General features: G+C 52.4%; 1 protein-coding gene across 13 annotated transcripts in view; it reads right to left on the reverse strand.

The window, feature by feature from the left end:
* TOP3B (DNA topoisomerase III beta) overlaps positions 1 to 20,677 on the reverse strand; it is a 28,493-nt gene extending 7,816 nt beyond the window's left edge. For 3 of the 13 annotated variants that reach the window (XM_016939789.4, XM_009437888.4, XM_009437892.4), the window contains exons 1-13: positions 20,548 to 20,633; positions 13,463 to 13,630; positions 12,178 to 12,309; positions 10,422 to 10,528; positions 9,684 to 9,758; positions 8,019 to 8,215; positions 6,437 to 6,593; positions 5,435 to 5,548; positions 3,119 to 3,209; positions 1,995 to 2,149; positions 1,757 to 1,862; positions 579 to 725; positions 261 to 434 (exon numbers count right to left, since the gene is read on the reverse strand). In XM_016939789.4, coding sequence (XP_016795278.1) covers positions 261 to 434; positions 579 to 725; positions 1,757 to 1,862; positions 1,995 to 2,149; positions 3,119 to 3,209; positions 5,435 to 5,548; positions 6,437 to 6,593; positions 8,019 to 8,215; positions 9,684 to 9,758; positions 10,422 to 10,528; positions 12,178 to 12,309; positions 13,463 to 13,532 — 1,525 coding nt within the window. In that variant the 5' untranslated portion in view covers positions 13,533 to 13,630; positions 20,548 to 20,633. Of the gene's footprint in view, positions 1 to 260; positions 435 to 578; positions 726 to 1,756; positions 1,863 to 1,994; positions 2,150 to 3,118; positions 3,210 to 5,434; positions 5,549 to 6,436; positions 6,594 to 8,018; positions 8,216 to 8,788; positions 8,871 to 9,683; positions 9,759 to 10,421; positions 10,529 to 12,177; positions 12,310 to 13,462; positions 13,631 to 13,803; positions 14,011 to 20,231 lie in introns of those variants that run through there. The other 10 variants (XM_063807807.1, XM_009437889.5, XM_063807805.1 and 7 more) reach the window with 9 other exon arrangements.
* Positions 20,678 to 26,090: the final 5,413 nt, after the last annotated feature.

Consider the following 26,090-nt stretch of genomic DNA (forward strand, 5'->3'; position numbering starts at 1 on the left):
GTGTGTGCACACCCCACAGTGCACGAGGGCACATCTGGGCCCTCACAGGGAAGGCCAGGTCCTGAATGGAGGCCTCAGGAGGGGATGCCCGCTGTGGACCTGCCTGGCTGGCCACACACTGGGTCACCAGTTTCCAGATACCAGCCCATGGAGGGGTGCTGGGCTGGGCACACAGGGCTGGCGGGGCAGCTTTGTGAGTAGACTCGAAGCCTGAGTACTGGAGACGGAGCCGGCTCTGGGGCCTGGGCAGGCGCACCCACCGATGCCATGCTTCTCCATGAGCGTGATGAGCTCGGCCTCCGTCAGGTAGTCGGGTGGGTTCGTCTGCTTCTCCAGCATCTTCACCTCGCCCACAGGGAAGGCGTCACCCCGCTGGCAAGTGGGCAGGCTCTCCTCCAGGGGCACGCTCTGCCAGGGCATGACCTCCGTGAAGCCTGGAGAGATATGCGCCACCACTCAGGGTTCCCAGCCTGGGTGGCTGGGGCCTCAGACCCTGGGCCTCCCATCCCCAGACACAATGTAGAATGTTTGTCTGCCCATGAAGGCACAGAGGAGGAAGGCTGGGCCCGTGGTGTGACCTGGTGAGAGGACGGTCTTCCCGGAGCAGGTGAAGAGCTCGGGCCCAATTCTGAAGGAGATGGTGCTCTGCAGGTACTTGCAGTCATGGCTGACCGTGGCGATGAAGTGTCTGGTGATGTACTCATAGAGCCGCCACGCGTCACCCCCTGCAACAGGCCAGGGCTAGTCAGTTGGGAGCCAGCTGGGGGCTCTGGCCGTGAGGAGCCCCCAGTACTCTCGCTCGAGCAGCAAGGTCCTGCTTACAGAGCCGCTGTGCAGGACACACTGCAAATCCTGGGGAAGGAGGAAAGAAAATGTGCAGGAAGGCCGGGCGTGGTGGCTCATGCCTGTAATCCCAGCACTCTGGGAGGCTAAGGTGGATGGATCACTTGAGGTCAGGAGTTTGAGACCAGCCTGGCCAACATGGTGAAACCCCGTCTCTACTAAAAATACAAAGAAATTAGCTGGGTGTGGTGGTGGGAGCCTGTAATCCCAGCTACTCGGGGGGCTGAGGCAGGGTGAACTGCTTGAACCTGGGAGGCAGAGGTTGCAGTGAGCCGAGATCGGGCCACTGCACTCCAGCCTGGGTGACAGAACAAGACTCTGTCTCAAAAAAAGAAAAAAAAAAAAAGCAAATGCGGAGGAAGGGAACACAAGCCTCCATGCCTCAGTGGTTCCTTTCTGGCTGCGGCTCCCACCATCCTGCACAACCTCCTGTCCCTGCTTCTGGCGGGACTGCTCTTCAGGCATTGGCCTGTCTTTCCACTGTCTCGTGACATGACACCATTGCTTCAAACTCAGACTGTCCACAGGTGGCTCCTGTCTCTACCTGCACTGCTCTCCCTTCCTCATTTGCCTTCTCCTGGCACTCGGACCACTGGTACCACCTTAGGCCAGCTGGGAGGTAGGAGGTGTGCTGCCCCCTCCCCCACACCGCCACTCTCTACCCTGGTTTCATTCATGTCCCCCGTGGCGTCTGCCCCCTTGCCTCCCTGCAACAGCACCTGCTGCTACCTCTTCACTCCTGTCCTGGTCCCATAGCAATGGAGCTCATCTTCCAGGTGGCCCCCCATCCCCACAGCCAGGGCAGGCAGAGGCTGAAGGAGCCCCCACATTGCCAACAGGGCCTGCAACCTTCACTGTCGCAGCTCGCCCTTCCCTCCCTGGAAGCACACCGGGTATGGGATGAGAGCGGTACCTAATTCGGCCTCTGTGGCAGACTTCATGGGGGTGATGGGGGGATGGTCGCCAGCGTCATGGCCTTTCCGCGGGCGGTTGATACCTTCTGCTAACAACCGCTTCACCTGAGGGAGAGAAGACAGAGCAGAGTCTGTGGCTGGGCTCGGCTGCCTGCCTGGGTTTGGCTGATGTACCAGACCTGGTCCCAAGGCCTCAGTGACACACACACATGCTGAGGCCGGCCCGGCTCCACTCACCGTGTCGGCCCAGTAGGGGTGGTTGGCCTGCTGCCGCAGAGAGCCCTTCAGGTCAAAGTTCTCAGGGTAGTGGGTGGTCTCTGTCCGTGGGTAGCTGATGTAGCCTTGCGTGTAGAGCCGCTCAGCCGTCTGCATGGCGTGCTGCGGCCCCATGCCTGCGAGAGACAGGAGGTCCTCAGAGGGCCAGGTACGTGGGGATGGCCAGCTGCCTGCCCTGGCCTATGCACTCAGGCTCCCCCATTGTGGCCGGCCCCTCCTGGAGGGTGACGGTGGCTCTGAGCAGGCACAGCTGGAGTGCAAAGCTGCTGGCCGGGTGGGCACCTATGCCACACAGTCTTGTATGAGGCTGAATCCTGCACCCGTAAGGCTGAATCCTACACCCAGGATGGGCCTGATGGGAAACGCCGCTCACTCTACCCCACGGTGCATCCTCATGGGGCTCATGGCCATGGGGATGAGACATGGCCTTCAGAGCACCACTCCCCATGCATTGTCCATGGAGCCATAACCATACCTCGGGGTTGGCTGACGACAGAGTTAGCACGCAGCCCCATTTTGAGCCCTTGGGTGTTTCTGTCCTCACAGCACTTTGGGGCCACTCAGGGGGGCTCGTCCTGCTACTCCCTGACCAGCAGAGGCAGGCGCTTAGCTAGCAACCACTCCCAGCATTGCTGCCCTCTGAGGACGCTGGAGCCACCACTCAGTGTCCACTGAGAGGACACTGCCCATAGTTCCCTGCGGGGGTGGGGGGCACCAATGCCTAGGGGCTGACAGCTGCCAGAGACCACCAGCTCTCCAGCCCAACCCCCTCCTCGTTACTAAGGAGAAAAGGCTGAGGAGATGAGGCTGAGGGGCGACGTTCACACTGGTTCCCTGAAGGTGACATCTGGCTGGGGCCTCTCCCCTCACCAGGGATAGCTGCTCAGGGACTCTAACATCAGGAGGTCCCCTCAGGTGGTGACCAACTTTACCACCTTTACAACCTAAGGATAAGTGAAATCCTCCTGAGGCTCAGATCCCCTTGAAGCCTTGGGCACCATCCTGCAACCCTGGGCACTCGCTGCTCCAGGCTGAACCTGCCTCAGGAAGCCTTCTGGTGACTTGAGAGAAATGTCCCTACATACCCAGAGAAGAGCTGGCCACACGCAGCATCTCCACAGTGTTCAGGGCCAGGGGCCTCTGCTTGGCCTTTTCTTTCCTGCTTGTGGCCTCCACCTGGAAGACAGGACAGTCAATGATTTGGGGAAGGAGGAAGACACTACCACAGAGGGAATCAAGATGTGTGGACGAAGGGTCTGGTTTCATTCATCTGGTCTCCCTGTTTCTCCAATTCATTCTTCCCAACAGTCTAAAGACTTGATTGAATATTTATTCAGGACCAGGAAAGGAAAAAGAATGAAAATTCTTTTTTTAAAAAAAATTTTGGCTGGGTGTGGTAGCTCACGCCTGTAATCCCAGTACTTTGGGAGGCTGAGGCGGGTGGATCACCTGAGGTCAGTAGTTCGAGACCAGCTTGACCAAGATGGTGAAACCCCGTCTCTACTAAAAATACAAACATTAGCTGGGCATGGTGGAACGTGCCTGTAATCCAAGCTACTCGTGACGCTGAGGCAGAATTGCTTGAACCTGGGAGGTGAAGGTTGCAGTGAGCTGAGACCACGCCATTGTAATCCAGCCTGGGTGACAGAGCAAGACTCCATCTCAAAACAAACAAACAAACAAACAAAAAACCAAATTTTGTTTTTTTTAAGAGACAGGGTCCTGCTCTGTCGCCCAGGCTGGAGTGCAGTGGCACCATCAGAGCTTACTGTAGCCTTGAACTCCTGGGACAAGTGATCCTCCTGCCTCAGCCTCCTGTGTAGCTGAAACCACAGGCACACACCATCATGTCTGACCAATTTTTTTTTTCAATTTCTTGTACAGACAGGGTCTTGCTATGTTGCCCAGGCTAGTCTTAAATGAACTCCTGGCCTCAAGTAATCCTCTCGCCTCAGCTTCTCAAAGTGCTAGGATTACAGGCACGTGCCACCATGCCCGTCTACTTTTTAAATTATTTTTTTCAGAGACAGGGTCTCCCTGTGTTGTCCAGGCTGGTCTCAAACTCCTGGCCTCAAGTGATTGAATATTCTTTTCTGGAGAATTTTCTAGGGAAAGAGAAAACCTGGAAGATTGAGGAGGAGTCAGAAGGGCTGCAGATGGAAATCCTACAGAAGCCAGCATCAGCCAAGCTACAGGGATGGCAAGTGGGGCCCGTCCCAGGGGAAGTACCACTCCTTGTTGTGGGGAGGGCTGCTGCCTGCACCTGCTAGTATTGCTACCTCTTCTGATTTTTCAAGAGAAGCTAGAAGGCAGAATTTTAGTATGAAATCTCATAATTTTTAAGTGCTGGTAACTATTCTGGAATTTGTGTAAACACCATGCAGGTTAGTGGAGTGCATCTGTGAGCTGTGCTTTGTTGGGGTCCTGCCACTCTCTACCTCTGCTGAACACTTGTCGGAAGAGACAACTCTTTGTTTTGCCTATGGCAAAAACAATCCAAACAACTCAACCCCAGGCCCTGGCCCTTGCCAATCCCACGTAGGCTGGTCAGGGCAGTGCCTTCTGCATTCCAGACAGACAGATGTGGGTGCTAACAGAGGCCAGTTGTTATGTGAAGCTGGGCTCCCCAGTGTGAGACCTGGAGGTGGCAACAGTGTCTCTGCAGGAATGTGATCAATGCTGACAGCCTGGAGCAGCTTTAGAAGTTTCAGATGCCTGAGACGATGGCATGGCGGGCAACAGGGCACTCAAGGAAGGCCAGAGAAGGACAAGGAGAAGGCGGCTAAGGAGGCCAGGCTGTGTCTCGACGGATCTGGTAGCTGTCATGCCTGTAGCATGTTTACTTCAATAGCCACAGATGTGTCCCCAACCCGTGCAGCCAGGTCACCTCACCCTTTTCCTAACAGCCAAGCAGCATGTCCTTTCAATTCATAGAAGCCGAGTAAGAAACATAATCCCATAAAAGCACGCAAGCTGATTGCAATTGGAATCTCAAGCCTTTCCCCTGCTAGCTGTGACCTTGGGCAAGTTCATCAGTGTGCACCAAGGTCCCTCTACAGTTGTTAGTTTGAATCTCTGTGTGAAATGGAGTCCTGCCACACGGAGGTAATGCCTAGCGGGTCATGTGGAAAGGGAAGAGTGGAAGGGGTCCGACAAGGTCACAGGTGTGGACAGTGCCTGGTATGGAGCGGGCATGCAGTACACTGTGGCTATTGCACTGGGCAGAAATATCTTAGGAGTATCTGAGGGAGTAACCACTCAGCTTTCCAAAAAGATGTCTGTGTTTCAGAAAGGGGGAGAAAGACGTGGACTAGGATCACAGGCTGTTCCTCCAGCGGGAGGCATCCAAGGGCCACCCTCACCCAAGGCAACTGTGATAGATGTGGGTGGGGCAGGCACACCTGGGCTTCCTTCTCCAGCTTTGTCATGTTTAAAAACATCTGTGCGATCTCCCGGTCGAACACTCTTACTCGGTCCCAGTCCAAAAGGAGAGACCTGTCTTTGTCAGTGTTAACCTGCAGGAAAAAGGATAAAGGGTGAACGCACAAGAAAAAGTCTCCAGGTGAGCCCAACGCCAGGAAGAACCAGGACAGATGAAGCTGGTCCTTGTCTGGGAGCAAAATAGCCCTGGCTGTAATGGCTCACAGCTGTACCTGTTCAGGTGGGCAGATACGCAAGCTGACATCTGGCCCTCTCCACCCCTTGCCCCAAAACCAGGCAGCCAGTCTCAGGAAGGTGGCCCAAAGCTGAGGCCGATGTGTCCCTAAGAAGCACCTGAGCCCCTACTTCTCACACCACCCCTGCCTATCCCCAGTGCCTGGCCAGTGGTAGGTATGGCCACCGCCAGGGTCCCAAGCCCCGTGTCAGCCACAGCGTCTCACTGTGTTGCTAGGCTGGAGTGCAGTGGCACGATCGTAGCTCACTGTAGCCTTGGACTCCTGGCCTCAAGCAATCCTCTTGCCTCAGCCTCCCAGGCTGTTGGGATTACAGACATCAGTCACTGTGCCTAGCTGTATTAAGTCTTACAGTGAGCTTCTGTGGAGGCTTTTATTTGAAGAAAGGGTTCTAGGAATTTTAAAAAGTTTGAAAGCCAATGGTCTCAGTCCAGTGCTTGGACCTGACCACTGAAGCCACTGATTCCTGTGGGGTGACCTCACCCTGCACTGCCAGAGCTGAACTCATTCCCACTTATCCAGATTCAGCATATACAGGCCCAGTCTCTTCCCATTGCCCCCATGAAGGCTGGGGTCCCTCAGCCCTAGGCACCACAGACCACTTCCAGGTGCAGCCGTCCACACTTCTGCCCTCAGCCCGGGGCCTGCCGGCTGATGATGATGGAAGACTCTCAGAATCCATGCCCCAAACCCAGAAAGCCCCAGCATGAATACAGAAAGGCAAGGAACCTTGGCCTGCAGCACCCAGTAGGTCTCTGGTTTGAAGGACTGGATTTTATCATGTCTCTCCACACAGAATCCCAGGGTTGGAGTCTGACATGGCCCAAAGGAGATGAGAGAGCTGTCTAAATCACCGTATTTCCCCTGGAAATATTTAGTCTGAAACCTGGAGGGAGTGGAAAGATATTTTGGTCACTGATTCACTCAAGACACTATTATGGCCACCCATGTGAGTCCAGCCCAAGGCCAGGGGTGGTGCATGAAGGAGGTGGCATCAGGTGGTGTCCCCACTTAGAAGCCAGTGGGAGCAGAGTGGGCATAGCCTTAGGGAGGATTCATGTGTGTACATGGGTGACAGAGCCAGTGAGAGAGTAGACAGAGGTTTCTACTGTCTCAGGCCAGGGAGCCTTCTATTCTATTCCATCTACTGCACACTCTCCTCAGGACCCCCAGAGCACAGACAAACACACTTTATCAAGCAGGGCATATGTGATCTCTGTCAGCTAAATAAACAATTTTCTTTAGGTCTCTTTTGTTTTTGTAGAGACAGGGTCTTGCTGTATTGCCCAGCAGGAGTGCATTAATGGGGATTCACAGATCATTGCAGCCTTGAACTCCTGGGCTCAAGTGATCCTCCCACCTCAGCCTCCCAAGTAACTGGGACTACAGGCTCACACCACCACACCCAGCTAATTAAAACAAAATGTTTGGACAGGCACAGTGGCTCATACCTGTAATCCCAGCATTTTGGGAGGCTGAGGTGGGCGGATCACCTGAGGTCAGGAGTTCGAGACCAGCCTGGCCAACATGGTGAAACCCCGTCTCTACTAAAAGTATAAAAATTAGCCGGGAGTGGTGGCAGGAGCCTGTAATCCCAGCTAGTTGGGAGGCTGAGGCATGAGAATCACTTGAACCCAGGAGGCAGAGGTTGCAGTGAGCTGAGATTGTGCCACTGCACTCCAGCCTGGATGACAGAGTAAGACTCTGTCTCAAAAAACAAACAAAAAAATAAATAAATTTTTGTTTAGCCTGGGCGCAGTGGCTCACATGTGTAATCCCAGCACTTTGGGAGGCCAAGGTGGGCAGATTGCTTGAGCTCAGGAGTTTGAGACCAGCCTGGGCAATACAGTAAAACCCTGTCTCTACAAAATGCATAAAAATTAGCCAGGCATAGTGGTGCACACCTGTAGCACCTGTAGTGGAAGGCTCAGGTAGGAGGATCTCTTGAGCCTGGGAGGCAGAGGTTGCAGTGAGCTGAGATTGTACTACTGCATTCCAGCCTAGGCAACAGAACAAGACTCTGTCTCAAAAAAATAATTTTTTTTTTTTTTTGTAGAGATGGGGTCTTGTTATGCTGCCCAGGCTGGTCTCAAACTGCCAACCTCAAGCAATCCTCCCATCCTGGTCTCCCAAAGTGCAGGGATTACAGGTGTTAGCCACTGTGCCCGGCCTTCTTCAGGGTTGGTGAAATCCCCTGTTGCTCATCCTGGCTCGAGGAGGCCTAGGGGCCCCCGAGGGGGACCAGTAGAGGCAGGTCTCTGGCTGAGGGAGAGTGAGGGTGTGCCCAGGACTCTGCGGGTGTGGCCAGCACCTGGTGAACGCACAGCCGATTCGCAGGTCCAGCTCCTGGCGAGCATCCACTGAGAGCGCCTCGTTGTGGTCAGGCTCGCCCAGGCAGGCCATGGCATTACAGATGTCTGTGTCCGTGATGGAGCTAAACCTGGCCCGAAACACGGTCTTCTCGCCACCATGGGCCTTGTTCATGACGGGCAGAACAGCATCAAGAACCTGGGGGTGGGGAGTGGCCAGCTGTGACCCACCTCCCAGATCCCTGCCACAGCTCCCCACCCCACTGTGAAGCCTGGTTCCTTCCAGGAAAGAACACGTGTGCTCGGCTCCCTCTCCTGCCCCTGCCAGACCCTCCTCTATCCCCTTTCCTGCACCTGCCAGACCCTCCTCTATCCCCCTGCCTTTCCAGAAGCCCTGAGCACTCCACAACACCCCACCACATGGCTTCCTTTACTCCCATCTAGAAACATACTCGAACACTCCCTTCTTACTCCCGCCCTCTCTTCTAATCCTCTGCTTTCATCCCCACCAAATCAGGAAATGCTACTGCCAAGTACATGAGGGACCTCTTAGTCCCCAAACCCATCCCATGTGACACGATTCCCTGCCTTCTAGGAGGGAGGGTTTGGAGGGGTGGGTGGAAATTTTAAGAGGCTGAAGAAAAGACAGGGAAGGAAAAAAGAATGAAGGGGAAAGGAAATGGGCAAGAGCAGGAAGGCCACGGGTGGTCCTAGCTTGTGGTGGGGGCAGCTCGGGCTAAAGCACAGCAGGGGTCCTGGAGCCGAGACTCACTAGGAAGGCCGTGCAGTGGGACTAGGGTCGCCGCCGGAGCCTGGCCACGCAGCTTCCTTACTGGGAATAAGTGGCTTCATTTCTGAAGGGAGAAAGCCCCATGAGCTGCCCCCATTCTCCACTCCCAGATGCAAAGGCCCCCAGGGAGGAGCCGCCCTGCAGGGGAGGAGAGGGTATCTGGGAAGAGACAGAGTGTGATCGCATTTGCTGAGGGTGCTGTACTGCAACGCCAGGTGCCTCAGCTCTGTCTCTCTGACCAGCTCTTGAGCCACGGGTGAGAGCTGGGGGTACAGGAGCACAGGGGCGACCCATAGGGAACAACAGTCTGAAGGGCACCAAGTGAGACCAGCAGTCATGGCCACTGTGAGGGCACCATGGCCGGGGCAAGCATGGGGCATGGGGTGTGCACAGGGAGCTGCCACCTGCTTCTCTGCAGGGCTCCCAGGGTTGGCTGGAGGCAGGAGGCATCCTGGGTGAGGCAGGAGATGAGCAGAGCGAGGCCTGCAAAAGGAGCTCAGTGCTGAGGTCGGGAATCAACCGGCATCAACCTAAGGTCCCTGAGAAGTCACGCTGGGCACAAGATGCTGAACACCAAGCTGCCCCAAGACAGTCCCATTCTGAAACCTGCATCCACCCAGACAATTTGGCCCCTCCTATGTTCACTCATACCGTGAGGCCTCAGCAAGCGGAGGAACAACTGACCACCTTTAATAGAGCCTATGCAGTTAAAATTATCTGTGGAGTTTCAGAATAAAGGGAGGGGAGAGGTGTTTTTAAACCGGTACAGTTTACTCCCTCATTTGGCCCCAGGAGTGATGTGACTGACTGCTGGTGTCAGTTTGGGGCTGGCGTCAGAAAGGCCAAAAGTGAGGACCAAAGTGAGCCTCACACTCACCTCAAAGCAGATGTTCTCCCCCTCCTTGTCGCAGTCCAGCCACAGCACGATGTAGTCGCAGCCTCTGCCCTCCACCTGCCACACAGCACAGGTTCACACGTACCTGCTGCAGACCTGGTCCGTGCCACCCGCCCCCAGTGCTCCCATCCAGGACAGGGCTTGGTCCCAGGCCCTGAACCTCAGTTAGGAGGACTGGTACCTGGGCTGGGTAAGGAGCTGGCTGTGTTGAGGCTGGCTCAGCCAACAGAAAAGAATTGAGTTTATAGTTGATGTTTTTTGGACCAAAAAAAAAAAAAGTATAAATGCAACATGATCTTACACCCCAAAACTGCCCAGAAGAAGGGTTAAAATGAAATAACCCTAAATGATAACAGCAGTTGTCTTGGGTAATATGATTATGCATAATTTTTTTGTCTTTCTACTTATCTGCACTTTCTAATTTTCCATAATCTGTATGCATTTGTTTTAAAATTAAGGAGAAAACCCCCCCGACCAAACAAGCTATTTTAAAAGCAGAAGGCCTGCTCTCCAGGACTGAGAGTTGGCAATGGCAACTGCCTTGTGTGTTGGGGGTGCCTGCAGGTGCCTCGTGGGCCAGCAGGGGGCACTCACAGAAAAAGCTAGCAAAGGCCCCCCTGTCCAAGGGGGATTAGGACTCAAGCAAGGGTGGGCAAGGACATGGCAGCTGTGGAGGGTGGGGAGCCCCGGTGTGCTCATGCCCAGGCCAGCCACACGCACCTGCAGGAACTTCACCATGTTCAGCTTGGGGTTAGCTTCTTTCTTCTCCGTGGGAGCTTGGCTGAACAGTTCTGCGGGGTCCACTTTGTCCCATTTGTTGTATTTTCCTACAAACCAGTCACAGTGACATTGAGTCACACCTCACAGTTCACAGGAGCTCAGCCTCCGAGACCATCATAACCCCAGGAGGATGTTGGTCTCATCCCACAAATGAGGAGGGGAAAGCTTGGAGAACAATTCGCCCAGGGTCATCCTGATGATCAGAGGCAGAGCCAGGATGTGGGTTCAGGCCTTTGGTAACCCCCTCCCATCCAGCCTCCTTTCTGCTCGGCTGCTGAGCAGACCCACCACACCCCGGCCAACCACAGGAGCCAAGCAAGCTCTCGGGGGGCTGCCACTCTGGCCTCACTTCCGGGACTTTCCCTGTGGCTGGGAGCACCATTCCTGGGCTGGGTCTCTTTGCCTGAGCACTGGACCCCACAATGGTGCCTTCATTGACACTTCCAACCTGAGTTTCTGGAACTTTGTCCTTCCACCCAGCACTCTGTGGGGGCACGCATGTGCGCAGTCGTTCCTGTTAAAGGACCATCTTTTTGAGCCTCATGCCCAGCACATTCACCTACTCATCTACAGAGACCCGGTTCTTGCATGCTCAGCTGTCCGGCTTTCTTTTAGGCCCCATTTCTTTTTTTTTCTGAGACAGGGGTCTTGCTCTATCACAGGATGAAGTACAGTGATACGATCACGGCTAACTGCAGTCTCGACCTCCCAGCCTCAATCCATCTTCCCACCTCAGCCTCCCAAGACTACAGGTGCGCACCACCACGCCGGCTGATTTAAAAAGAATTTTGTTGTTTTTTTTTTGTAGAGACAGGGGTCTCACTATGTTGTCCAGACTAGTCTTGAACTCCTGGGCTCAAGCGATCCTCCCCAGGCCCCATTTCTTGCAACCTGGGAGAATGGGGTCAGACAGAGCCAAATTCAAATCCCAGCTCCCCACCTGCCAGTTGGAGATAAAACTTGGGGTCCAAATGCTCAGCCACACAACTCAGTCACCATCATTGTCATCACTGTCATCAATGAGCAGCAAGAACAAGGGCTGAGGCTTTGCTGCGTGTCGGGCCCTGTGCTGAGTGCTTTGCCCTCACTGTCACACTGAATCCTTAGCCTTGGGAAGCAGATAGCATTGCTGTGAGACCCATTTCACTATGAGAAGTGTAAACTCAGAGGCCGTCATTGCCCACATCCCCAGCCAGCGAGCCGGCAGAGCAGGGGGAAAAGCCTGGATCAGACTCTTGCCAACCACATGGCCCCACACCTACACCCAGCAGGTCACTAATACCGGCGCTTCCAAGGTAATTGATAACAGTTAACAATATAGGAATGACAACGACAGCCACCAAATGACCGACAGATGACAGTCAACTTGGCAACAGCAGCAGCCTTCTCTTAAATGCCTGCACAGGTCAAGCCCTTCCTAAGATAGGTGCTGCCACTTTGTCTACATAGGAAGGCACACAGGGAATGCAGTGACTAAGGGGTGCCGCTATGATGGGGACCCAGGGCTGAGTTCCAGAGCCTGGGTTCTGGGCACCGCACCAGGGACCCTCTCATCACCACTTCATGATCTGCTGGCCTTATGACTCATGGAGTTGGGACAAACTTCCCTGCCTAGAGGCATCTCCTGGCTTCAACTGGACCCTGGCCAGTGCCATGCAGAACTCCCTTCAGTAGGATGGAGGGTAGAGGGGCTTACCCAGGAAATCCAGGGTCATCACGTGACCACAGACAGACGTCATCTTGAAGCGCACTGGCTGGCCAGCAAAGGTCCCAGTGTACTCGTGGACTGAGCAGGCCCCGTTCAGCCCTTTGTGTGAGGACAGGCTCCCTGGGGATGAGGAAGCACAAAGTGACTGGCTGCTTCAGCTGAGCTGAAGACCCTGTGGAGACCCCAGCCCGGATGCCACCTCCCAGAGGGCCAGAGTCCTCCTTCCCCAGAGTGGTGAGTGACGACATTCCGCAGACTGGTGCGGGTAGTTGGGCACTGAGAGATGGGACGGCGCTCAGGGAAAACAGCATCTGCCAACAACCTAGCACAGAGCACTCTCGATGCAGAGCCCCAGGCTGCCGGGAGCCAGGAGCAGGCAGGGGTGGGCTCTTTCTCTGTATTTATGTTTTCACTCTTCAATTCCATTTTTGCCTCACTTCATTGAAACGTTATTCATCGTTTACTAAAACAGACTCCAGATCTACTCTCGGTTACCAGGGACCTTCTAATTATCGAATTCTCACCCTCTCCACTGACCATACTCAGCTGTACTTTCTCAGCTTCTGGGCACCGGGCACCACTTTTGGGGCCCCCTGTCCCCTGCGGACCATGTCTTCTCAGCTGAACGAGGGTCTCTTCCCCTCTCAACTGCTGGACCAAGGGGAGGCCAGGTAGGTGCCTGTCATTTCTGGGTACCCAGCATCTAAAACTCTTCCTATTTGGAGGGAATTCAAAGATAGGGGGAAACAGCACCCTACCAACCACCCCAGTGGCCAGAGTTGGGGGTGAGTGGCAGACATTCCCTCTCCAGCTCCCTGGTGTCTCAGTAGTGCCTGTGGCCATAGCTCAGTCCATTGGCTACTCTGGAGTGACGTGAGGTCCACAGGACAGTGGGAGTATCCAGGGGTGACAATGCCTGGGGCATAGCCTCATCAGACCTTGACTGGGGTGTGGTCCTGGCTGTGTCTCCTTCCTTCCAGGGCTGGTTTCTACTACCTGTACCTAATAGCCCCACCAGGCCCAGCATATGGATAATGACTGTCCTTCAATTTCATCGTAAATTGTGCCTTGTGCCTTCTGGGAACCCCAGCTTTGGCACATTGCCAGGAGTGGAAGCAAATGCACCCCACTGTGACATACCGAGATGCTTCATTACCACCTGCCGACCCGAACCAAATCTACCTCAGCCAGGGTGGAATCACATTAGGAAAAAATGTCCTGTAACACATAAACGACCGTGCTTACAGACCAAAGCAGGGCTGGTCTCTCCTACCTCTAGAGAGGATTTTGGCAATTGACTGTGCCAAGGACGGCTTTTCAGCAACCATGAGCACGGTCTTCATCTTGTCTCGGTCCTTCACACTCCAGTTTCGGGGCACTGGCAATGAAAAAGTTTAGACTCCACTCTTCCGCAGCACAGCACTATTACCAATGCTGACTCCTAAAGAGAAGAAAAGACACTCAGGATAGCAATGCTGTCAATAGAACCTACACCACTACAGGGAAAATCACTTTAACAAAGAAAAAACAAGACCAACCTGAGGCAAGAAGAAGAAAAATTAGGGAATTAGGGAAACTTGAAGACATCTGAGATTAAAAACAAGAAAAAACTACCAGGTCAGCTGAAGTGGCTGAGATGATCCTGGGAATGTGGCTCCATTTGGGGGAAGGTGAAGTGGCCCCAATGATCTCAGGTCAATTTTATTCCTAAATCCATGCTAGGAAGATGCTGGGGCCTGGGGATCTGGAGTGAGGGGTCAGGCCAGGTGGATGCCTGGCCCTCCTCTCTGGACTGGCTCTTCCACCTACAGGTGGACTCACCTGGAAAGAGGAACTATCGTGGCCGAGAGCAGCACCTCCCGCTCAGCGAAGCACTTGGATGCCCCAGGACACTTTACAAAATGCAGATGCCCAGGCTGGGCCCCCCAGGTCCTTCTGATCCATGATGGACCTGAGACCCTCTGGCTAGTCGGTCCAGCCCCAAGCAGACATCAGGACTCTGTCACATCTATCTCCCACCTATTCCACTCCACCTTTTGCTTTGCAGGTCATGCTCTGGCCAAATTAAATCAAATATCATCATCGAAGCAAACATGCACTTGAAGCCTCTGTGCCTGCGCTCCCCTGCCTGAGAGAAAGCTCCGCCAGGCCTGGAGGATGCAGCTGGATGGCCCACAGGCCCAGCTCAAGTCTCCCAACACCACTGGCAGGATAAGTCAGCCCTCCTGTGCCCACAGCTCTTGGGCTAGGTCTCCATTCCAACCCACTCACATCATGCCATCATCAGCGACTACCTCACCCCCAAAATAGGACACGATGGGCTTTGTGTCTGAATCACTGTTGGTCTTTGCAACAGCTTTCTGTGCCTGACACATGACATTCAATACCTGCTAGCCAAGTAAAAGAAAACCACATGAACCCTTTTTCTTTTTTCAGTCATTATAAATGTAGCACTGATGTTTATAAACATAGCACCGTATTAAAAAAAGAAAAAAAAGACTTGTATTGAGACAACTGGGAAACCTGCTGTGAAAAAAAATAAAGTTAGACTCCTGCTTCCTAAATCCCACTAAAACCGATTCCAGATCTAGCAAAGGTTTGAGTAGAAACGATGAAACCAGAAAAATATTAGGAAAAACATGTGCTTTTAAAATAAATCTCACGAGCCGGGTGTGGTAGCACATGCCTATAGTGTCAGCCACTCAGGAGGCTGAGGCAAGAGGATCGCTTGCTTGAGGCCAGGAATTCAAGGCTGTTGTGTGCCATGACTGCACCTGTGGATAGAACAGCCACTTCACTCCAGCCTAGGTGACAGCAAGACCCTGTCTCAAAAAAAGTAAAAGCAAAATAAAATAATCTCAGCATAAAGAAAAACTACCACCTAGATGGGCACAGTGGCTCACGCCTGTATCCCAGCACTTTGGGAGGCCGAGGTGGGTGGACCACTTGAGGTCAGGAGTTCAAGACCAGCCTGGCCAACATGGCAAAACCCCATCTCTAATAAAAATACAAAAATTAGCTGGGTGTGGTGGTGGGTGCCTATAATCCCAGCTACTTGGGAGGCTGAGGCATGAGAATCGCTTGAACTCAGGAAGTGGAGGTTGCAGTGAGCCGAGATCATGCTATTGCACTCCAGCTTGTACAATAGAGCAAGACTCCATCTCAAACAACAACAACAACAAAAAAAAGGGAAAACAACCACGTAAGTACCTCTGTGGTATCACATCATGTCCAACAACACTCACAGAAGAAACTCAGAACTACAGTGAGCTTGTGCTTATCACATAGGGAGAGACTCAAAGTCGTTGCACACACAGCAGATGAGGGCATGGGGAAGTTAAATGGGAACAACCTCTATGTGCAGCAATTCAGGGATCCCTCTCAAAAAGTCCGAGTGCACATCCCAGCAATTCCACTCCTTGGAATGAACTTAATAGTCCAGTTATTTATTGAGTACCTACTGCATGCTTGGCCTAGTCCAGGATGCAGGGAATACAGCACAAAGCAACACCAGGTCCTGCCCTCCCGGAACTCATGCTGTAGTGTGGGAGCTGTAGTGTGGGAGGGACAGGGCAGGGCTGGGTGACACCTGGGAGAAGAGTCCAGGCAGAAGGAGCAGGGAAGGTGAGGTCCTTGGGGAGGATATGGCTGGGCAGGGGGGCTCATGGGGCTGAGGGAAGGAGCAGGGGTGTAGAATGTGGGTCTGCTCTAGGGGTGCTGGGAGGCAGCAGAGGGTTTGCATAGGTGTGGGATAATCTGACTTCAAGTGTTAAAGGGACCTCTCTGGCTGCCACATAGAAGAGGATGAATGGGCCCTGGGTAGCAGTGGTGGAGGATGCGAGGGAAGTCAGAGTCCAGGCAGACCTGGGATGGCGGGACATGGGAGGGGGAGGGGAAGGTGAGTCAAGAATGACCTGAGGCAGAGCTGGGCATGGGCTCACACCTGCCATGGGCTCACACCTATAATCCTAGTGCTTTGGGAGGCCAAGGCAAGAGGACCACTTGAGGCCAGGAGTTTGAGAAGAGCCTGATTAACACAATGAGACCTCGTCTTTACAAAAAAGCAAAAGGAACAACCCATGGCTTTGGCTTAGGCATGACAGGAAGGGACTGGCAGTCTGATGTGGGACTTCAGGTGTGTTAAACGGGACCTGCCCATTGGACAGCCTGGGTGGCCTGGAGGAGGTGGCAGCAATGTGGAAGGAGCCCAGGCTGGGGGTCGGGAGATGAGGAGCTAGCAGGGTGAGCCAGGAGGGGTAAGGTCCTGAAAGCCACAGGAAAGAGCACTTCAGGGCAGTTATCACCATGTGGGGGACACTGACAGGCCAGGCGAGATGGCAGCTGAGACCTGACCATAGGGTCTGGCAAACAGAGCCCTGGGTAATCCTGATGGGGCCATGTGGTGAGTGACAGATGAAAGCTGCATGGGGTGAGCTCAACAAAACCTGGGAGATGGGAGAAGGCTGGTGCACTGTCCCCTCTTGTTTTAGGATGGTGGCTGTGCCAGCATGTTCTCCGCTGATGGGACTGCTCTGGCGAGAAGGAAAAGAGAAGCTGCGTGCCGGAGGGGAAGGAACTGCTGCAGTGATGGCCTTGGGAGGGTGAGGGGCAAGAGAGGCAGCCGGTCAGCATCCAGGCGATGCAGAGCTGCCACAAGGCTGCACTTCTCTTGGTGGAGGAGGAGGCATGGTATGGCTGTCCACTGAGGGAGGACAGGTGGTGATGCTGCGGGCAGGCCCACAGCAGAGGAAGCACTGGATTTAGTTAGATGGGAGAGTCCAGGTGAGTAGGAGGGAGAGGGAGTGGGTCAGGGTTCGAGGGGAGAGATTACAAGGACAGAACCTGACTCTGAGTTGGGTGAAGAGGGAGGTGAGGGTTGGGGAGGGTCCATAGAGGGTGTGCTCTGTGGGGTCCAGGAAGCGAGGCACAAGAGCAGGAAGTGGGAGTCAAAGAAGCAACTCCCAGAGGGTGGGAGGCTCAAACAGGAATTACAGAGGGGCCTGGGTGGTGGCATGCTGACCCAGGGAGGGCAAGGGCTGTGAGACAGGTAGAGAGTGAAGTCACCTGGGGAGACTCACAGGAGTCAGTGGTGGGCCCTGACAAGACTGTCCATGTGGACTCTGAGTCCCCAGGAGGCAGGACAGGGCAGCGCTGGAGTGGCCTCAGGCTGGGCACGGTGGTGCCTGTGATGAACCACATCACTGGGGAGTTCTCTGCAGCATTATCAATCATGATAAAAGGTTAGAAACAAGCTGGTGTCTGTCAACAGGGAGGTGGTTAAATAAAAGCATGGCATTCTCTGGCCGGGCGCGGTGGCTCACGCCTGTAATCCCAGCACTTTGGGAGGCCAAGGTGGGCAGATCACGAGGTCAGGAGATCAAGACCATCCTGACTAACGTGGTGAAACCCCGTCTCTACTAAAAATACAAAAAATTAGCTGGGCATGGTGGCAGGCGCCTGTAGTCCCAGCTACTCGGGAGGCTGAGGCAGGAGAATGGTGTGAACCCAGGAGGCGGAGCTTGCAGTGAGCCGAGATTGCGCCACTGCACTCCAGCCTGGGCGACAGAGTGAGACTCCGTCTCAAAAAAAAAAAGCATGGCATTCTCTACAGTAGAGCACCTGGCAGCATTACAAAGGAAAGCATCTGCTTGGTACATACTAACGTGGATCAGATCACTGAAATAAATCATGCTAAGAAAGCTGGGCATGTAACGGTGTGTAGAGAGCACTGCCATCTATGATCACACATATGTGTGCACACGTGTGCACTTGATTATGAAGAGGCGATATGTCTGGATGGAACGCAAAACGAACAGTCCAAGCAGTCACCTGGAGTGGGTGTTAGGGCCTGGAGGTCAGGGCTGGGGGTGCCTCCTCACCACATTCCCTTTTGCACCTTTTACATTTAGCACCTGGACACAGGTGACTGAGGGACAAGAACTAAGACAAGGGACTTTACAATAAAACCAGAAAAATAAAGAAGGGTTGTAAAGGGCATTGTTCAGAAAGGATGCCAAAGGAACCCCTTCACTAAAGGGGCTTCTGCTGCTCATCATGCTGTGCAGGGGAAGAGGTCCAAGGTCGGCCTTGGGCTGTCAACCTTGTTCCCCACTTAAGAGATCACAGGACTACAGTTAAATCTGTAATCTTGACCAGAAAGCTGTCCCAAATAAAATGACAATTTGCTTTTTTCCTCAAAATAAGTAAGTGGATGTTCCCCTTAAATGTACAACCATCCCACAGTGAAAGAGCCGAGGCCTTGTGGAATGACGACACTGTCTGCAGATGAGCTCTCTGGCCCATGACAGCTCCAGCTGCATCTCCCAAGGCTCTGCTGCGCACCCACCTTTCCTCCCCGTGCGCCGGCAGGCTTCGGCCTAGGCCACTTTTCCCCCTTAGTCTACTTGCTCTGACCCCTGCCCCTCCCCTCCTGAAGACTGTATCTGGCGTCAGCAGTCTGTCTCTCCCACAATTGTCAGGTTCATTGCCATATTTCTGGCACCCAGCATGCACTAAATGCCTGCTGAGGGAATGAATGAACAACCAAGGATTATGACTGGCCTCTGCTCTCCGTTCTGGGGAAGTTTTGATTCTACCAAAATCAGAGGCCCAGAAGTGAGGTTTAAAAGAGATCTAGGGACTCCCCTTCTCTCACCCTGGGAAGCCAGAGGCCAAAAGGGAAAACTCGCAGCAGAGGGGCATTGTTCTGTGAGGGTCTGAGTTTCCCATCTCTTCCAAAGTAGGAAGTTTTGTCCTAAAATGTTTCCTCAGATTTTCTCATGTCTATGCCACAGAGTAGTCAGCAATTATGTATGACATAATGAGGACACACCAGGGACCAGGCAGTCCTGCCAGCATCCTAGGCAGGGATGCTAATAGGTGCTGCCATTTTATTGGCCTAGACTGGGACTGTGGGGTCAGAGAGACCAGAGCTCCAGTGGCTGGACTTGGTTGTTCTAGAACCCGTGCCCCAAGCCTGATCCTGCCCTGCCTCTGTGAGCACTCTGATGGAACAGCAGCCCAGCTTTGCTTTCTTGTAGCACTCATCACTACACTTGGTACAGCTTCCATCTACTTATTCAGCTCTTGTCTTACAGCTCCGAGAAAGTAAGTAAGCAGCAGGAGAACACGGGTTTTGCTTTGTGCATTCTCACGGTAAATAGACAGTGAGCAAATACTTTGCCAGGCTGAGGCAGGTGGATCACCCGAGGTCAGCAGTTCAAGACCAGCCTGGCCAACATGGTGAAGCCTGGTCTCTACTAAAAATACAAAAATTAGCTGGGCGTGGTGGCGCGTGCCTGTAATCCCAGCTACTCAGGAGGCTGAAGCAGGAGAATCACTTGAACCCGGGGGTGGAGGTTGCAGTGAGCTGAGATCGCGCCACTGCACTCCAGCCTGGGTGACAGAGTGAGACTCTGTCTGCAACAAAACAAACAAAAAAAGAAACAAGCAGATGTGGCTTGGGAGTAGGCCTAGCAGTGGTCTGAATAGCATTAAAATTCCTAGGATTTACCACCTCAGTAACTTTACCAAATGCTTCTAGAATCAGGAAAAGAGGGAAACAACCATTTCTTAAGCTCCTCCTTTGTAGTAGGCACACCATAGCTATCAACACTATTCAATCTCGCCAGCAACCCCCCATAAGGCAGGTGTTGTAATTTTTTAAAACTGTGAGTAAATGGAGGTTCAGAACAAGTCACACTAGTGTCAGGTGACCTTGGCAAAAGAATCCCAGGACTGGCTAGCCATCAAGCCCAAGTTAGGCTGGCCTCTCAGGTCCTGTTTCGAAAGGTGAGAAGATAAAAAGGCAAGACTAGGAACATCTTACCTTTCACTTCTGCGAGAAATTATTGCCCCTGGATTCCAGCTAATTTGTTCACAAAAGTACCCTACTTCATTTACAGATAACAGGTCAGAGAACCTGGGTGCCCTCAAAACCCAGCCAGGGCCTAAGGGGCGGCGAGTGGAAGCTGCCTGGGTGTGTACCGCACCGATCTGGGCCCCGGTGGCTGCACAGCTTCCCTGAGCCTCAGTTTCCCTACCTGTGAGACTGGGACAGCAGATCTCACCCTAAAGAGCTGTGGGAGGGTTCGAAGAAGAAAAGTATTAACCACAGCGCCTGCTCCCTGCAGTCACATGGCGGGCCCATCTCCACCTCCCTGAACCCCCACAGCAAGCCCCGCGGGAGAGTATCACCCCCGCCAGGGAAGAGGCAACAAGAATGCAGAGCCCGGCCCGGGCCCTCTCCCGAGCTCGCGGGTCCTCCGCCGGCCAACGTTCAGGAAACAAGCCAGAAAAATGCGTGCGCTTCCCGCCTTTCTGAGCCGCCCGGCGAGGGTCCCGCAGCCCGCCGCTCACCCACAGCCTCACCGCGGATCCAGCTCCGGTCCTTGTTCCCGGGGCGGCTACCGACAACCCCTATTTCCGGGTCCAGCCGCTTCTGGCGTCCCCGCGTCCGGTGTGCCAGCGTCTGCCCTCCGGCTCCGGCGGGTCGGCGTTCTTAGGTTCCGTGGCTCGCGGATTCCGGGAGCACCCCAGGGAGTGGCACTTGCACGCCGCGGACCGCAGGGATCCCCAAGCCCGGCACCCAGATTCTTCCCCGCCACGGAGAGACAATCATGACAATTATCATTACAATGATTATGAAAACTGGCATGAAAACATTTGTGCTGTTAATAATTAAAATAATAAAAATGTACCGATGTGTGTATAGCAGGCTTCTTTTCGATGCTGTAACAAAATCTGTGGAATGAATGAATGATCTGTGTAAAATATATCTGGAAGATGAATTCTAAAATTAAGTTATTTATTTATTTATTTTGAGACAGAGTTTTACTCTTGTCGCCCAGGCTGGAGTGCAGTGGTGTGATCTCGGCTCACTGAAACCTCCGCCTCCCAGGTTCAAGCAATTCGCCTGCCTCAGCCTCCTAAATAGCTGGGATTACAGGCGTGCGCCACCACGCCCAGCTAATTTATATGTGTATGTATATATATGTGTGTGTATACATATATAATATATATATATATATATTTTTTTTTTTTGAGGCGGAGTCTCACTCTGTTGCCCAGGCTGAAGTGCAGTGGCGCAATCTCGGCTCACTGCAACCTCCGCCTCCCGGGTTCAAGCGATGATCTCGCCTCAGCCTCCCAAGTAGCTGGGACTATAGGCGCGTGCCACCACGCGGGCTAATTTTTTGTATTTTTTTAATAGAGACGGGGCTTCACCGTGTTAGCCAGGATGGTCTCGATCTCCTGACCTCGTGATCCGCCCGCCTTGGCCTCCCAAAGATTTCTATATTTTTAGTAGAGATGGGGTTTCACCATGTTAACCAGGCTAGTCTTGAACTCCTGACCTTAGGTGGTCCACCTCCCTCGGCCTCCCAAAATGCTGGGATTACAGGTGTGACTCTTCACGCTCGGCCAACTAATTTATTTGTTAGAGCATTAGGATTATGGAAGGTTTAAAATACGTTTTATGATCTTATTTTAAATAACATACACACATTGCCCTTGTTCCTTGTAGATTTTCCCAACCTGCTGTTTTTTTTGTTTGTTTGTTTTTGTTTTTTTAAGACAGGGTTTCACTCTGTCACCCAGGCTGGAGCGCAGTAGCGAGATCACAGCTCACTGCAGCCTCGACCTCCTGGCGTCAGGCGATGCTCTCACCTCAGCCTGCCCAGTAGCTGGGACCACAGGTGCCAGCCACCAAGCCCAGCCAATTAATTTTTTTCTTTTTGGTAGAGATGGGGTCTAGGGGGAGGGTCTCACTATGTTGCCCAGATTGGTCTCAAACTCCTGGCCTCAAGTGATCCTCCTGCCTCGGCCTCCCAAAGTGCTGGGATTACAGGGGTGAGCCACTGTCCCGGGCCCCAACCTGCCTTTATTGGAATGATCTGTGTAAAGTATATCTGGAAGATGAATTTTAAAATTAAGTTATTTATTTATTTAATTTATTTTGATAAATAATAAGTAGCCTGGATAGAGGCTCTGGAAAAAGAAAAGTTCTATAGGCAAATTAAGGTTTGGAAATGTCACAAATTATGAGTCACGGTGAGACTTCACTTTCAAAGCAGAACTCCTGATTCCAAACCCACACCTTGGTAGGTTCTTCGTCTCCAAAATGGCAACTCCATCTTCCTGGTTGCTCAGGGACAGAGCCTGGGAGCATCCTGGACCACTCACAAATCCTGCCATTATTGTCTTTACAATACAGATGCTCCTCAACTTCAGATGGAACTACATCCACATAAACCCATCTTAAGTTGAAAATATTGTGACTCGAAAGTATGTTTTTGACTTATGCTATTTTCAACTTACTGTGGGCTGACCCAGATGTAGCCCCATCATGAGTCAAGAAGCGTGCAGAATGCATACTGGTTTTGTAGTTGAAAAATCCTGTAGGTGGAAATTGTCCTAAATCGAAGACTGTATATCGGAGATCCCCTCAAGTCTCCCTGCCTCCCTGCCACCACCCTGATCCGAGCTCCTCCTCTCCCTCCAGGTCTCCACCTTGCCGCCCTGCAGTGTGTTCTCCACATACCATCCAGGGCTAAGATTGGCTCTGTTGGGTGCTACCAGTTGGCTGAAAGAGAAACCCAGAGGCCCTCAGCTCATTCCATCAATCCAGTTCCAGGGTTCATTGTATGGAGCCCGAGGAAGGACCTGAGGCCTGGGCCAGCAGGAGGCGCTGAGTGGTCAGCTCTGAAGGCCAGGGCGTCGGGAAGTGTTCTTGGTCAGAGCAGAGAAACTACAGTTGCCTTGTGCTTTCTTCCCGGAGAGCCCTGCAGCTGACCCTCTGCCAGAGCTTTGGGTCAGGCTTTCTGACTGACCCTTAGGTTGACAAATGACCCAGATTCAGAGGAACCCTTCAACTTGGAGGTGTCTCCCTATTGGGACTCCCCCCAACCCCAGCTCCACTCTGACCAGGGAGATGGTGGCCTAGGATCGACTCAGCGAGAGGGGCCGTTCTTCTTTCCCCATGGCTGGGGAGAAACTGACTCCCCTAAAGAGTAGCAGCAGACTTGCATGCAGAGGCCTCCTCTAAGGAGTGTGGAGAGGCCATGAGAGAAACTTGGGTGCCCAGACACCGCCATGCGACTTCAGGAAGCAGAGCCCTGGGGTGTTTCCACCATGGTCTTGACTTTTCTCCTCTTCCTTACCCTCCTCACTTACTGGGCAGGTGCCTGGTTATGGTGGATGGGATAACTGAGGGCTCCTGGGCCTCTCTTCTCTCTGGTTCGGCATAGGCTGGTCCATGATTTTGATAATACTGTTAGTAGTTAACATCATGCAGTGCTTACTTACTTTGTTCTAGGCACTGTTCTGTTACTGACACAATCCTCATTACAACACTAGGAATTAGATATTATTATTATCCTTATTTTACACATAAAGAAGCAGGACACATAGGCCAGGCACGGTGGCTCACGCCTGTAATCCCAGCACTTTGGGAGGCTGAGGCGGGCGGATCACCTGAGGTCGGGAGTTAGAGACCAGCCTGACCAACATGGAGAAACCCCGTCTCTACTAAAACTACAAAAAATTAGGTGGGCATGGTGGCGCACATCTGTAGTTCCAGCTACTCGGGAGGCTGAGGCAGGAGAATCGCTTGAACCCAGGAGGCGGAGGTTGCAGTGAGCCAAGATCATGCCATTGCATTCCAGCCTGGGCAACAAAAGCAAAACTCCATCTCAAAAAAAAAAAAAAAAAAAAAAAAAGGAAGCAGCAGGACACAATGATGGAAGTGGCAGAGCAACCTAGTTCCAGAAGCCACTTTTTTTTTTTTGACAGGGTCTCACTCTGTTGCCCAAAGTTCTGGGATTTATGGGCATGAGCTACCATGCACAGCCTTAAAGATTACTTTTTTTTTTTGAGAGGAGTCTTGCTCTGTCACCAGGCTGGAGTGCAGTGACACGATCTTGGCTCACTGCAACCTCCACCCCCTGGGTTCAAGCGATCCTCCTGCCTCAGCCTCCCGAGTAGCTGGGACTACAGGCACACACCACCAAGCCCAGCTAATTTTTTAAATTTTTAAATATTTTTTTATTTTTAGTAGAGATGGGTTTCACCATGTTGGCCAGGATGGTCTTGATTTCTTGACCTTGTGATCCACCTGCCTTGGCCTCCCAAAGTGCTGGGATTACAGGCGTGAGCCACCGCGCTTGGCCAAGATTACTTTTTGAAGTTTGAATAAAAGGGCAATGAAACCTGCGCTGAAGAACAGGAAATTGACTGGGTGTGTGCTGAGGCCATCCTTCTCCCCTGTCTGGGAGGGGGACTTCTGTCACTCTGCTGTCCCCAGAAGTGGGTGGAGCTTAAAAAGTCACAGAAGCCCAAGTCATTTGCAGGGTACGTGGAGAAACAGCTCTTGGCAGCCTCTCCTATGACCTGAACTCAACATGTCTTTTTTTTTTTCTTTGAGATGGAGTCTCGCTCTGTCACCCAGGCTGGAATGCAATGGCGCGACCTCGGCTCACTGCAACCTCCCCTTCCGTGTTCAAGCAATTCTCCTGTCTCAGCCTCCTGAGTAGCTGGGACTACAGGCGTGCGCCACCACGCCCAGTTAATTTTTTAAATTTTTAGTAGACATGGGGTTTCACCATGTTGGCCAGGTTGGTCTTGAACTCCTGACCTCGTGATCCGCCCACCTTGGCTTCCCAAAGTGCTGGGATTACAGGCGTGAGCCACCATGCCAGACATCACCATATCTTTATACTCCTTTCTTCACAAAAGAAACAACTGAAGAACAACCAGAAGGTGCCAGCATATTCTGTGAACACCAGCAAAAAACCTACGTAAATAAATGGTGGCAAAAGTGAATTCTTTACACAGGAGAAGCTACCTCCCTGCCTCGCCTAAAATGTCAAAGGATATCATAGTGACAAACATGAAGCCGATATCCATAATAAATTTTATTTTGCCCAGTGAAATAAAAGGCAAGTCAGATTACTGTTGGAATGTTGAATGGTGTTGATTTCAATTCTTTATAATATTTTCTTATTTTAAGAAGAAATTCTTGTAGTGGTAATTTTGGGATATGACTAAATGAATGTGCCTTTCATGTGGAAGAATAAACAAACAAGAATATTGGGCCAGGCATAATGGCTCATGCCTGGAATCCCAGCACTTTCAGAGGCCAAGGTGAGGGGATCACTTGAGGTCAGGAGTTTGAGACCAGCCTAACATAGTGAGACCCTGTCTAAAAAAAAAAAAAAAAAAAAAAAAAAAAAAAAAAATTAGCTGGGCATGGTGGCACATGCTACTCAGGAGGCTGAAGCGAGAGGGTGGCTTGTTCCCAGGAGGTTGAGGCTGCAGTGAGCTATGATTGCACCACTGCACTCTAGCCTGGATGACAGAGTGAGACCTTGCCTTAAAAAAAAAGTCAAGGAGGATGAGGAGAGAATGGGGAGATAAAAATGTTACCAGCTAGTACAAAGCCACAAGAGCCCAAGACAGGCCCATGAGATAAATGGAAATGAGAGAAGGAACATCTCTGAGAGCTCGCCGCAATAGCCATGTTGGAAAACATCTGTCCACTCATATCTTCCTTTATTCTCACACTCATCCAGTATTTTTGGGGTACCTACTAATTTCCAGGCATTGTGGATACGATGGTGAATGAAACAGAAAAAAACGTCTGCTCTCTTGGGCCTTACTTTCTAGTGATCTGTGATAATTATCTCAGAAAATGTATATAAAACACACAGCACAGTGTATGACAGTCAACAATCAAGGGCTGGCCACCACTACTTTGATAATCATGTTGGTTTCATGTTTGCAGTGACCAAGAATCAGGGGTTAACTGAAAGACCCAAACACGTATCCATTACTCAGATAACTTTCTCTCTGCTCCAAGCTGACTTTGCCAAATAGTACAAGCAACACCCCTAATACTGCAGGGT

The sequence above is a fragment of the Pan troglodytes genome, chromosome 23 (genome assembly GCF_028858775.2).
Source record: "Pan troglodytes isolate AG18354 chromosome 23, NHGRI_mPanTro3-v2.0_pri, whole genome shotgun sequence".
NCBI lineage: Eukaryota > Metazoa > Chordata > Mammalia > Primates > Hominidae > Pan > Pan troglodytes.